This window comes from Saccopteryx leptura, chromosome 9 (assembly GCF_036850995.1).
Source record: "Saccopteryx leptura isolate mSacLep1 chromosome 9, mSacLep1_pri_phased_curated, whole genome shotgun sequence".
Lineage (NCBI taxonomy): Eukaryota > Metazoa > Chordata > Mammalia > Chiroptera > Emballonuridae > Saccopteryx > Saccopteryx leptura.
In genome coordinates, this window is record NC_089511.1 from 75,446,128 (window position 1) to 75,460,822 (window position 14,695).

A 14,695-nucleotide genomic window follows, 5' to 3' on the forward strand; every position below is an offset into this window, starting at 1 on the left:
AGTCTATTGTGTGGTGGAAGCACCAGTCACAGACTTGGGAGAGTGTGTGTGTGTGTGGGGGGGAGCTCCGGCCTCAACACCTGAAAACTGAGTTACTGACACGCCCCCTGCTTCCTGGCCTCTCAAAATTACTCCTCGCCATGTCTAGGGTAGGAAAGACTCCCAAGGGCAGAGCAGCTGTTTTTCCCCAGGTTAATGCCACTCAGAGGGGGTTTCTCCACCCAAGAAATATGGCGACTGCATTACTGGAGAATGGTTTGGCACAAGGGTTCTGGTGGCCGTCCCTCACAGTGTCTCTTCTTGGGCCTCCAACTTTATACTGTCCTCCAGTAACTCCAGTCTTCTCAGCACTCCCCCGCCAGAGCCGTGGGTAAGTGGCTGTGAATGAGGTTTTCTGCGCGACCCTGCAGAAGTTGGACAGAGTCTGCTTCTGAGAGCTGTGTCTCTTGCAGACAGAAACCCGGCTCTTTTCACAGGTAAATGCTATCTGTTCGCCTCTTCTAGGGCTCTAGGATGGGGCTCCGGTCCTGGGGCTGAGGACCCACACCTCTCAGTGCGACCCACCCTGCTGTGAGAGTCCCTCGGGGCCACTGCTTGCTCCTGGGAGCCGGGCAGCCCTTTCCGCGTCTCTGCCCTTCCTACCAGATCAGTGTGGCTTCTTCTGTGATCCTTGGTTACAGACTCCTCTTAGTTTAGTCCAAAGTTGTTTTTTTCAAGATGATTGTTCTTAAATTAAGTTTTAATCCACTTTGGTCCTGGGAAGTGTCCTTTGGAATGTCTGCCTACTCCGTCGCCATCTTTCTTTGCCAAACACAAAACAAAATATCCAAAAAAGCACTGGCAACACTGAAGATTATTGATTGTTTACTCTTGTGATCACAAAGTTGACTCAGAGCTGCTGCCTCCTGCCACTATCCAGCATCATGAGAGAGTATCATACTGCATATTATTGGCCTGGTGAAATATCAAAATTCAAAATTTGAAGTACAGTTTCTATTGGATGTTGTTGCTTTCTCAATGTCATAAAGTTGAAAGATCATAAGTTGAACCATTGTAAGTTGGGGACCATCTGTATATACCACTTATTATCGAATTAAATATATACTAGGAATGTAGAATAGGTTTAGCATTTGGAATATAATTAGATTAATTCAATATGTTAACAAACTAACCATCTGAAAAAAGAAAAATCACATAATCTTCTTGATAGACATAGAAAAGCTATTTTCCAAAACTCAGTGTGTATTCCTGATAAAAATTTTTTATAGCAACCTAAGAATAAAAGGGAACTTCCTTAACCATAAAAGTTAGAATAGGGAAAAGCCTACTAATAACATAATTCTTCATGACAGAAGACTGAATGCTTTCCTGTAAGATCAGAAACAATTCAAAGATGTTGGCTCTTACCACTTCAAAATAAATACCGTGGGGTTGGAGATTCTAGTCAGTGTAGTCAGTCAAGAAAAAATAAGAGACATCCAGCTTGCAATGGAAGAAATAAACTTTTATTTCGAAAAGACATGATTAACTATATGGAATAGCTAATGGAATGTTCAAAAAGGCTTCTACCCGATTTTCAAGAATTATTATGAAACTTCAATAGTCAAAACAGTGATATTGGCATAAAGATATTGTTGACATAGAATAGAAAGTCCAGTAATAGACTCACACATAAATGGATAACTGATTTTTAATAAAGGTGCAAGGTGGCCCTGGCCGGTTGGCTCAGTGGTAGAGCGTCGGCCTGGCGTGCGTAAGTCCTGGGTTCGATTCCTGGCCAGGGCACACAGGGGAGGCGCCCATCTGCTTCTCCACCCCTCCCCCTCTCCTTCCTCTCTGTCTCTCTCTTCCCCTCCCGCAGCCTAGGCTTCATTGGAGCAAAAGATGGCCCGGGTGCTGGGGATGGCTCCTTGGCCTCTGCCCCAGGCGCTATAGTGGCTCTGGTCGCGACAGAGCGAGGCCCCGGATTGGCAGAGCATCGTCCCCTGGTGGGCGTGCCGGGTGGATCCCGGTCGGGCTCATGCGGGAGTCTGTCTGACTGCCTCCCCGTTTCCAGCTTCAGAAAAATACAAACAAACAAACAAAAAAAGCCGGTGCAAGGCAATTTGGTGTAGAAAGAGGATTGTCTTTTTAATAAATGGGGTTAGCATTATGGAAGAAAGTATGGTGGTTCCTCAAAAAACTGAAAATAGAACTACCTTATGACCCAGCAATCCCTCTACTGGGTATATATCCCAAAAACTCAGAAACATTGATACGTAAAGACACATGCAGCCCCATGTTTATTGCAGCATTGTTCACAGTGGCCAGGACATGGAAACAACCAAAAAGCCCATCAATAGATGACTGGATAAAGAAGATGTGGCACATATACACTATGGAATAATACTCAGCCATAAGAAATGATGACATCGGTACATTTACAGCAAAATGGTGGGATCTTGATAACATGATACGAAGCGAAATAAGTAAATCAGAAAAAAACAGGAACTGTATTATTCCATACGTAGGTGGGACATAATAGTGAAACTAAGAGACATTGATAAGAGTGTGGTGGTTACGGGGGGGAGGGGGAAATGGGAGAGGGATAGGGGGTGGGGAGGGGCACAAAGAAAACAAGATAGAAGGAGACAGAGGACAATCTGACTTTGGGTGGTGGGTATGCAACATAATTGAACGACAAGATAACCTGGACTTGTTATCTTTGAATATATGTATCCTGATTTACTGATGTCACCCCATTAAAAAAAAAAATAAAAAAAAATAAAAATAAATAAATAAATGGGGTTAGACAATTGGGTAACCATGCGCAAAAAAATAAATAAATATTATAAAAGAATTTGGATCAGTATTTTGCACCATATACAAATTAACTGAAAGAACTAAATGTGAAGCCTGAATCTATAAAACTTCTGGATGATAACCTGCAAAATTTTTGTGACTGTGCTTTAAGCCAATGTTTCTTATATATAACACCATAAGCATGTATAAAAACACTGATGAACTGGACTTGAAAATGGAAAATTGCTGTTGGAAAGACTGTTACGAGAATTAAAGACAAACCACAGACTAGGAGGAAATCTTTGCAAAGCATATGTCTGATAAAGGGCTAGTTGCCATAATATATAAAAAACTTTCAAAACTCAATCAGTAAAGAAACAACCCAATGAAAAATGGGTAAATGATTTGGATATTCACCAGATATGAGGATGGCAAATATGTACCTGAAAAGATGCTCAACCTTTTTAGTCATTAGGGAAATGTAAAATTAAAGCCACAAAGAAATACTATTACACATTTGTTAGAATGGTTAAAATTTTAAAACAGAGTGTACCATATATTGGCCAGAAACTGGACCTTCCTGTTCATGGGAATATAAAATGCTGCACCGAGTTTGACAGTTTCTTAAAAAGTTAAACATACATCTACTATTTGATCCAACCATTTCATTCTTAGATATTTACCCAAGATAAGCGAAAGCATATGCCCATAAGAAGTCTTGTTCAGAAATGCTCTTGGTAAATTGTTTTCAATAGTTAAAACCTGAAAGTTAAATAGTTAAAAGCAAGAATACATAGATTATTTATCCATAGAGTGGAATACTAGTCAAATAAAAATTGAAATGGAGTATTGATTGGATGAAACTCAAAATGATTGGGTTTATTGAAAGAAGTAGGCAACAAGAACAAACTGTGGTAAAAACAGTCAATAAATGGTGTTGGGAAATTGGCAGGTACGTGTAAAAAAGAAACCAGATCACCTTCTCACACCATTTACAACCATTTACAAGAATAAACTAAAAATGATTAAAGACTTAAATATAAGACTCAACTAGAAAAATTGAGAAAACATAACTATGTTACACTAACTAGTATAAATTCTGATATCTTGGTTAGCAATATTGTTTCAGACATATCTGTTCAGGCAAGGGAAACAAAAGGAAAAATAAACAAATGAGACTCCATCAAACTAAAAAGTTTTTGGCCCTGGCCGGTTGGCTCAGTGGTAGAGCGTTGGCCTGGCGTGCAGGAGTCTCGGATTTGATTCCCGGTCAGGGCACACAGGAGAAGCGCCCATCTGCTTCTCCACCTCTCCTCTTCTCCTTCCTCTCTGTCTCTCTCTTCTCCTCCCGCAGCCAAGGCTCCATTGGAGCAAAGTTGGCCTCTGCCTTAGGCGCTAGAATGGCTCTGGTTGCAACAGAGCAGTGCCCCAGATGGGCAGAGCATCGTCCCCTGGTGGGCATGCTGGGTGGATCCCAGTCGGGTGCATGCGGGTGTCTGTTTGACTGCCTCCCCGTTTCCAACTTCAGAAAAATTAAAAAAAAAAAAAAGAATCTTGTGAGTCATAAAGGTCGAGTATTTTTGGAATGATACACTAGCAGTGGCTTTACTTTACAGTTACCGCTAGCATTTGCACACAATGCTAGGGTCAGATGATCTTTCATGGATTTATGACCTGTCAGCTTCTTCTCCTCTGCGGTGATGAAAGTTTTCCGGGGCATTTTTTTCTAAAACAATCCTGTTTCATCACAGTTGAACACTTGTTGGGGGATGTAGCCTTCCTTTGTGATAAGCGCAGCAAAACATGTGATGTACTCCTCAGCTGTCTTAACGTCAGCACTCGCAGCTTCTATTGATATCATTCTTTTCTTCTTCTCAGCATTGTCCTTTACACTCACTTTCTTTGGCCCCATGATAGCACACAAAAAATGTTAGTAAAAAATGCAGAAAATGCCTGACCAGGTGGTGGCGCAGTGGATAGAGCGTTGGACTGGGATGCGGAGGATCCAGGTTTGAGACCCCGAGGTAGCCAGCTTGAGCGCTGATTTGAGCAAGGCTCACCAGCTTGGACCCAAAGTTGCTGGCTTGAGTAAGAGGTTACTTGGTCTGCTGAAGGCCCATGGTCAAGGCACATATGAGAAAGCAATCAATGAACAACTAAGGTGTCGTAAGGAAAAATTGATGATTGATGCTTCTCATCTCTCCCCGTTCCTGTCTGTCTGTCCCTGTCTATCCCTCTCTCTGACTCTCTCTTCGTCTCTATAAAAAAGAAATCCCACAAAACATGCAAAAATGATGCAAGAACGAGTGTAGCGCACGAGATTCGACTTGATTCTGTGGATAACGTGAGAAAAAATGAGATACTGGTGTTGTGCTGCTGATACTGGACTCGTGCGCCAATGCGCCAACTAGTGGCAGCTTCCTGAATCACAACTCATATCTTGGAATTTCGCTTGGATCTCCAAATAAAACGGACAGAGTTGCAGTTCTTATCTTAAAAAATTGTATGTTTGTATGCTCGTATCTCAAGGTACCAGTGTAAATGTATTTAGAAATAAATGGTTGGCTCAGTGGTAGAGCGTCGGCCCAATGTGTGGAAATCCCAGGTTTGATTTCTGGTTAGGGCACACTGGGGAAGAGGCCATCTGCTTCTCCACCTCTCCGCCTCCCTCTTCTCTCTCTCTCTCTCTCTCTCTCTCTCTTTCCCTTTCACAGCCATGGCTCAGTTTGTTCGACTGCATTGGCTGGGTGCTGAGGATGGCTTTGTGGAACCTCCACCTCAGCTGCTAAAAATAGCTTAGTTTGGAAGGGCCCTAGATGGGTAGAGCATCGCCTCAGATAGGGTTTGCTGGGTGGATCCTGGTTGGTGCACATGCGGAAGCCTGCTTCTCTCCCCCCCCCCCCCGCACTTGGAAAAGAAAAAAAAAAAAGAAATGGGAAGCATCGTATAAAGTAAACCAATTCTCTTGATTATCCCAAGAGTCAAGCAGTGACATATCACACTTATCAAAATTTTAAAAATGTCTTTAATGAAAATATGTGAGTAGTCATTTATAGTAATTATCAACTTAAAAATAAAAGTATAAGGCAAGAAGAATTTAAGAGTACAAAGAGTATAATTCTATTTCTTTAGGTTTAAATCTAGTTTAGTTCTTTTTCCTTCAGCTTTCTTCTAGAGTTTTAAACCTCATGTAGCTTTCTAATGAGAATTTAAAATATTATTTTTATAATCCTTGTAATTTTGCTATCATTTTCATTCTAACCCTGTGATTTACTCTTGATTTGTTTCTTTATAAGTCTCTTAAATTCCAGCTTTAGTAAGAAACATTTTTATGATGATTAACACTTCTGGCCTTTCTTTTTTCTTTCTAGTATGTTTTAACATTTATTTATTTGTTTAGTTATTTATGAAAGGGAGGGAAGAAGAGAGAGAGAGAGAAAGAGAGAGAAAGAAACAGAGGAACATTGATCTGTTGTTCCGACTATACTGTGTCCTGACTGGGATTGAAACTGTAACCTTGGCATATCAGGATGACACTCCACCAGCTGAGCTACCTGGCCTGAGACCTAACCTTTATTTTTTAATTCAAGAGCCAATTAAACATGTCATTTGGCAGGGGAGTGGGGGGAGGTTGAGAATGGTTGAGGGAGGATGGATGGTGATAGAATGAGACTTGACTTGGGGTGGTAAACACAATGCAATATATAGATGATGTGTTGTAGAATTGTACATCTGAAATTTGTATACTTTTATTAACAAATGTTATCTGAATAAATTCAAAGAATCCATGATGAATTAGCCATACTAAAATTAAGAATTTATACTACATGATTCCATTTGCATATAATTTGAAAGGGTATGCAATAAGTCTTAATGCCTTTCTTATATTATTGTTAAAAATGTAATTGCCTCGAGCCTAAGTTTCCTTATTTCTGAAGGTAATGTGAGATAATAAATTCTAATTTCAGACAGTAAAAACAAAACGTGTCAGTTGCTTACAGCATCATCCAGATATACCAAGGTTGCAGCTTCAATCCCCAGTTAGGGCACATACAAGAGTCAGTCAATGAATGCATAAATAAGTGAACCAACAAATAGATGTTTCTCTCTCTCTTTCCCGTCCCCTCTCTCTCTCCCTTCTTATTCTCTCTTCCTTCTTCTCTCTGTCTCCCTCTCTCCCACTCTCACTGCCCTTCTCTCTCTCTCTCTCTCTCTCTCTCTCAAATCATTTGAAATCTTACCCTTTTGCTCACTGTCTACTTGATTGATTCTGCTAACTCTATAAAAATTTGCAGGCCACTATTAGGATTCTTTGGACTATGTGGTAATGTTTGTAGATTTCTAGGAATTTTGTTTAATTTTATGAAGGCAATCGTAATTGTAAGTATTTATGGAGTAACTTATTTTCACCCTGCTGTGTAGCAAGTTCTAGCTTGGCATTAACTACCTGTGTGACACTGGGTAGAGCATTTCACTTACAAATGGGCTGTTTCTGAACTTCATAATCTCTTTAAGGACCTTCAGGGATGAATCTATGTTATACGAATCTCCAGGGAAAAACACATTTGAATAAATAATGTTTCAGTCTCTTATAAAAGGCCCAAACTTTATTATACTACTACTGACCTAGTACAGTGGTCGGCAAACTGCGGCTCGCAAGCCATATGCGGCTCCTTGGCCTCTTAAGTAAGGCTCTTTGGTCAGCTTAGGAGTACCTTAATTAGGTTAATAACAATGTACCTACCTATATAGTTTAAGTTTTAAAAATTTGGCTCTCAAAAGAAATTTCAATCGTTGTACTGTTGATATTTGGCTCTGTTGACTAATGAATTTGTTGGCAATGTCTTTGGAATTGTAAGTGATTTGTAGTTTGTGGCTGCCTCTGCCGGGCTTGGGTGTGTGCAGGAATGACCAAACTGGGCACCAAGGCTGGCTTTTATCAGCACTGGTCCTGGGAGCAGGTCAGCAAATACCCAAAGCACCTCTAGACCTGCCTTCAGCTGCCTCTACCTGCCAGCTGCCTGTTACACTTAGTTACTGAAGAAGCCTCTGGCGGCACTGGGAGGATGGGGCTAGTGGATATCTCATGAAGGGAAGGTTCCAGTCAGAGTTCAGGAAGTGGTGGGTATGGCCCCCCAACTGAGGGCTACACTGGGTTGACCTGGATTCTGCCCTGACTTCAGCAGGTTGGAACCACTAGGAGTTGGGTAGGTGGGGCTTCTGGAATCTGGAGGTTAAGTGGGCTGGAAACTGGGAGGATGATTCTGTCCACCTCCTGTTGGGGGAAGCACCAGTCAGGTTCACAGGAAGTTTGGTGGAATGGTTCCTGCCCCAAAACCAGACGGCTGAATCACTGATACTTTCTGAGTCTGTCCAGAACACTATACCCTGGCCAAAGCAGCTGATTCCTCAGCAGGGCTTAATAAGTTCTGCAGGGTAGTGGTACAGGGTGTCCAGATGGCGGGAAATTGCTTTCGCCTAGGCCAGTGGTCAGCAAACTCATTAGTCAACAGAGTGAAATATCAGCAGTACAACAATTGAAATTTCTTTTGAGAGCCAAATTTTTTAAACTTAAAACTATATAGGTAGGTACATTGTTTTTAGCTTAATTAGGGTACTCCTAAACTGGCCTTTGCTAAATACTCAAGGGGCCAAAGAGCCGCATGTGGCTTGCGAGCTGCAGTTTGCCAACCTTTGGCCCCTTGAGTGTGGCTCTCCCACAAAATACCACGTGCGGGTGCTACCTCGATAAGGAATGTACCTACCTATATAGTTTAAGTTGTTGCCACATGGAGTGGAATTCTCTACCCAAGAAAAATGGCTTCTGCTGTATTGGAAAATGACTCAGCATTGAGATCCTGGTGGGTGGCTGTCTCCCTTTTTCTCTCCAGAGCCACAAACCTTAGACTCTCCTCTCATGACTCTAGTCAGTTCTGCCCTCCCTCCGCCAGAGTCCAAGGTGAGTCACTGCCAACTAAGTTTTGTGTGTTGGCCCTTTAAGAGGGGGACCTATGTCTCTAGCTGTCTCTTATTGGCAAACAGAAACCCCACTGCTTTTTATAGCCAAATATTATATGGGTGCCTCTTCTAGGCTCTGATACTCTGGGGTGGGAAGCCCAGATTGGGGTTGGGACCCCGTGCTTCTTAGGGAGACCTCCTACCCTTGCCCTGCAGTTAAGATATTTCTCCCAAATTTTGGCCACCTCCTATAGCACTAGAGCCAGCCTTTGCCATGTCTCTGCCCTTTTTTCCAGTTTTGAGGTGGCTTCTTCTGGGAATCCTTGGCTATAAGACTCCTTTTCAGCTAATCTTCAATTGATTATTCAGGATGGTTGATCTTTAATTAGTTGTAATTCCAGTTCGGTCCTGGGAGGGAGTGTAGCTCCCACCTGACTCTGCTGCAATCTTGATCATTCTCCTTGAACAAGCTCTTTTTTTTTTTAAAGTAGCATTTATTTATTTATTTTGAGAGTTTGACTGTGAGAAAGAGGGACAGAGGGACTGACAAGGACAGACAGACAGGAAGGTAAAGAGATGAGAAGCATCAACTCATAGTTGTAGCCCCTTAGTTGTTCACTGATTACTTTCTTATATGTGCCTTGACTGGGGTGCTCCAGCCAAGCCAGAGATCTTGGGCTCAAGCCGGTGACCTTGTACTTCATGCCAGTGACCTTTGGGTTCAAGCCAGCCACCATGGGGTCATGCCTATGATCCCACACTCAAGCCAGCAACCAGAGCTCAAACTGCTGAGTCCATGCTCAAGCTAGATGAGTCTGCACTCAAGCTCATGACCTTGGGGTTTCTAACCTGGGTCCTCAGCATCACAAGCTGACAGTCTATCGACTGCACCACCACCTGGTCAGGCTCTTTTTTAACATTTAAAAATTTTATATTCTTTTTTTCAATTTAATTCTGTTACTTTTTTCTTACTCTTTTTTCTACCACATTTTATCCTTGTGTAATGTATTTTTATGCAGGAATTATATTTTCCATGCAATATGTTATGAAAGGATTATATTTTATGCATTAAAGCCTTTCATGCATATTCATCACCCTATTATGTTTCTCTTCAATAAAATGTACGTAAATTGAATTTTAATAATATCTTATAGTTGTTAAATTATAATTGGCATGTAGTTAGTACAACAACATAATTGTGTTAAAGTGCTGTCAAATAGTTTTGAAACCGAAGAAAATGAAGTTATTGGAAATGCTTCTTTTGATGACATGGGTGAAGCTAATCTTTGTTATTGTTTATTTTTGTTTGTTTTTTGACAGAGACAGAGAGTCAGAGAGAGGAACAGACAGGAACAAGACAGACAGGAAGGAGATAGATAAGCACCAATTCTTAGTTGCGGCATCTTAGTTGTTCATTGATTGCTTTCTCGTATGTGCCTTGACTAGAGGGTTATAGCAGAGCAAGCAAGAGGCCCCTTGCTCAAGCTAGCGACGTTGGGCTTCAAGCCAGCAACCATGGGGTCATGTCTATGATCCCACGCTCAAGCCATCAACCCCGCGCTCACACTGGTGAGCCCGCGCTCATGCCAGCGACCTCGGGGTTTTCCAACCTGGATCCTCCGCATCCCAGTCTGATGCTCTATCCACTGCACCACCGCCTGGTCAGGCACTCATCTTTGTTTTTAGTTCAACCTCTTGTGGATAAATAATACATATTGCTGCAATAAGACAATGTTCAGCATCATTTGATTTCCCTTTTTTTCATTTAGAGGTATAAGTGCTGAGGAGAAAGTTCACAATTAATTGGATGGTAATGGACAGATTTTTGTTTCAACTTTGTCACTAAATTATTTGAACTATATCATCAAAAATTATTTTTATTTATCTTTCAACTAGTGATTTGATTAGGTCCACATCAATTTTGTTGAAAGCAAATAATTAGAAACCACCTACTCGGGCATTTATTAGAGTCATTAGAGACATGCTGTTCTGGGAAGTATACCAAACAAGTCTTTATTAAGGGTTCTTAAATAACTAGCAATTATACCTATTAGTGTTTTTCTTATAGGTTTATTTTATGTTTACCTTAACATTTAAGGAGGTGATGGTAAAAGTTAAATATTGTTAAGTTCAATATGCCTTTGTCAAAAGGATTTTTAAAAAAAATAAATGTTTTTATTAAGTACTTTAAATATGTTTTAGTCAAAGCCATTCATTCAAATTAAGGCCATTGGCCTTGGAATCTTATTGTCAAAACTGTTCTTTATTGTCAAATCAATCAGATTTATTTTCATGATAGAAAAGGTCTGGCCTCATTTTTCAATTCAAATAAATGACTTGATTCTTGTTTCTTTGACAACCATCTTTTGATATTTAATCCTTGGTAGATAAAAGGAAGGACAAGAAGCCTTGTTTAAGTTTGTTTCCTGGAAGAAGTGACACTGTCTTTTTTGTTTCTTTTGGGAAGTTGTCTTACCTCTTACTTTTGTAATACACTTTTTGATGATGAACATGAGATGAAAGACATAAACTTGTAAAAAGAAAATTGCAGTCAACTTCTGCCCCATTCCATTGTGTATCTGCACATAGAACATCCTATCATACTTCCCCATTTATAATTTCTGTGTTCATTCTTTATAGAAATAATTTATAAAACAGGAAATCCTGTAGTCAGTTTGTGGTATTAAATAAGGCTTTGTGACATTATATAAATAATTTCTTGTTTAGTACTTCAGAGATTTTTACATGGTAGGCCAGGGGCCCCCAAACTTTTTACACAGGGGGCCAGTTCACTGTCCCTCAGACTGTTGGAGGGCCGGACTATAAAAAAAACTATGAACAAATCTCTATGCACACTGCACATATCTTATTTTAAAGAAAAAAACAAAACGGGAACAAATACAATATTTAAAATGAAGAACAAGTAAATTTAAATGAACAAACTGACCAGTATTTCAATAGGAACTATACTCCTCTCACTGACCACCAATGAAAGAGGTGCCCCTTCCGGAAGTGCGGCCGGGGTGGATAAATGGCCTCAGGGGGCCGCAGTTTGGGGACCCCTGCGCTAGGCAGTGCAGTACAGTTCTATTCAGGATGGGTGATAGATATGCTATTGTTTTTATAAAACGGGCAAAGGCACATGAGTAAGGGGAGGCAAGAAAGAATCTGCACGGCTACTCCAGTTGGACCTCTGATCTATTGCCAGGTAGATAGTTTTAGGAAAGGACACACATGGAAATTGAACTAAATTGAAATTTTAGGAAATTGAACACAAATGGAAATTGAAGACCTGGGAATTGCAGTCCACTGTGTTTTCTTTTCTTTCTCTCCCCTATTTTAGCAGTGTACTCCTTAGAAATTCTGTTACCTTCAGTAATTTGAAAGATCCCTGTTCTAATATTTATAGCAACCTCTAATTTATAGACACTTAAAAGAGACAAGATAATTGCCTATTGTCATTAAGCGAGTAAGTGGTTCAGTCAGGAGCTTCAGAACTTATTTTTTCTCATGTCACACTACCTAGTACATAGTCTGGTACACAGTAGGTGTGTACTGTGTGTTTAATTTATGAATAACTGCATATTTTTTATGAACTCCAGTATTTAACATTGTAGTAGTTTCTTGAACTTTGACCTGCTAGATAGGTAACATTACAGATGATTCACTCCAGACTAATATTGAAATATCTTATGTTGTCAAAGCATGGTCAAGTTGATCTCTTTAATTCTTAGGGTGGTATGTGTAGAAGTGACTAATAGAACAGCAAAGAACTGGGTATTTTTTATATTTTACAGATTAAGACAGAGATCTTAAGCAGTGTGGTAAGGCTTGTTTGATATTTCTCAACTGTTGATACTACAGTCAGATGTCTGAGTCAAACATACTCGAATGTTCTTATGACCAGTATATCTTTGTTTTGTTTTACAGGTATTCTCTTAAAGCAAATGACCAAATCTTGGCTGAAGACAAGCACAAGGAACTGTAAGTGCATTAAACCTGAGATTGTACATAGTTCACCCTGTCTATGGAGTAGATGAATATAAATAATCTGATTTTTAAAATTATATGAAATATAAAGAGATAATTAACACAATGACCTTAATCCTAGTAGGATTAGGATATTTATACTATATAAGGTTAACAGGAAATAATTGTTGCTATATACATATTAAAATATTAAAATATGTAGTATTGAATTCCTTAATTGGGGAATATATCATTTAATTTTTCCCTCAGATAAAATATTAAATTGACACTGTTAATTTTTGGCTCTTACTTAGTTGACTTCTCTAATTTTATGCTTAAGATAGAGAATTATAATTTTGTTTCTTCTGTTGCCTCATGAAAAAAGTGCCTTATTGTTTCACATAAGGTAAAACACTTTCAAAAGTTTGAAATGTGAGTAAAATTTGGCTTTTATTTAGAGTTTTAATGTTCTTAGGGTTCTTTCATATAAAATAACTATATATATGATTTTGGGATATCTCCATTGCTGTTTTTCTGCCCTACAATAGTATTTAGAAGATTACTACCTCACAGGAACTGTGAAGTTTTTAATTAAAAATTTTTTATTTGGGAGTTCTTTAAATTCATCTCACCTTAACCTTTTCATTATCATAAGATTGTCTAAAGAGGGAAGCTAAAAGAAGTTTGTATGTTTCAATTTTCTAGCTACTGTACTTTTTTTCCATTGTGTCATAAGAAAGTTCTGATAATCTTAATTATTATGCAAGTACCTAATGTCAAATAACACTATAGAATTAAGAATTTGAGGAATTTGAGGCTAACTACACCTTTAGGTTGAACCACACTTGACATTACTGTAGTCCCACCTTTTCTGTGGGGCACACATTACTAGACCCCGAGTGGATGCCTGAAATCACAGATATACCAAATGCTGTATATACTATATTTTTTACACACACACACACACACACACACACACACACACACTCCCCCCTATAATAAAGTTTACTATATAAAGTAGACACAATAAGAAGTTAACAACTAATAGAACAATTATGACAATATGCTATAGTAAAAGTTAAGTGAATGTGCTCTCTCTCTTAGTATCTTATTGTACTGTACCCACCCGTCTAATGATGATGATGTGAGATGATACAATGCCTATGTGATGAGATGACATGAGATGAAAGACCCAGGCTTGAATACAAGTACTGTGAGAGGGCTGCTAAGTGACCAACAGGCAGGTAGCGAAACAATTTGGATACATTGGGTCAAAAGATGATTCACATCCTGGCTGGGATGGGTCTGGACAGGATGAGATTTCATCAGGTTACTCAGAATGGTGTGAAATTTAAAGCTTATGAATTTTGTTAATCTGGAATTTATATTTCTATACCCTGAAAAAAGGACTTAGTGAAAGAAATACTAAATTTACTAAATTTAAAGTGTTAATTTAATATACTTACCTATTACAATATGAATTTTTTCAACTTTATAGTCATAATGGTGAACTAAATGAGCAAATATAATGTACATCTAAAGGTTGAAAAATATTTTTAGTATGATATGAAGTTTTCCTTTTTAATAACTAGTGCTTACATTGCAAGGTTCTTATACTTGCTAGTATTGTTACTTTATTGAATTGACATTAGTTGATTATTTTTGTTCTGAGTCTGCTGGCTCTCTGCCTTGTAGTTTTTTACTTATACATGAAAGAAAACCCTCAACTGAATATGTCACTGCAGTACCAGCCCTTCATGAAATTTGCCCATAAATAATCTCACTTGTGTACTTACAATTAAAATAGCCAAGATCTCTTTGTGCTCAATACCAAGCTTTTTAAAAATACCATAATATGTAGATATAAGAACTTTAATTATCCAGTTAATAATTTCATACTTTATTTTCATAAGACATTATTGCTTCTTAATTCTAATGTTAAACAGTCTTGATTCATCATGATATTGTAAAAATGAAGTACCATCAT

At 39.1% G+C, this 14,695-nt stretch overlaps 1 protein-coding gene across 2 annotated transcripts in view; it reads left to right on the plus strand.

The window, feature by feature from the left end:
• ADK (adenosine kinase) overlaps positions 1 to 14,695 on the plus strand; it is a 657,653-nt gene that overhangs the window by 48,871 nt on the left and 594,087 nt on the right. For both annotated transcript variants that reach the window (XM_066349840.1, XM_066349841.1), the window contains exon 3: positions 12,670 to 12,723. In XM_066349840.1, coding sequence (XP_066205937.1) covers positions 12,670 to 12,723 — 54 coding nt within the window. The remainder of the gene's footprint in view (positions 1 to 12,669; positions 12,724 to 14,695) is intronic.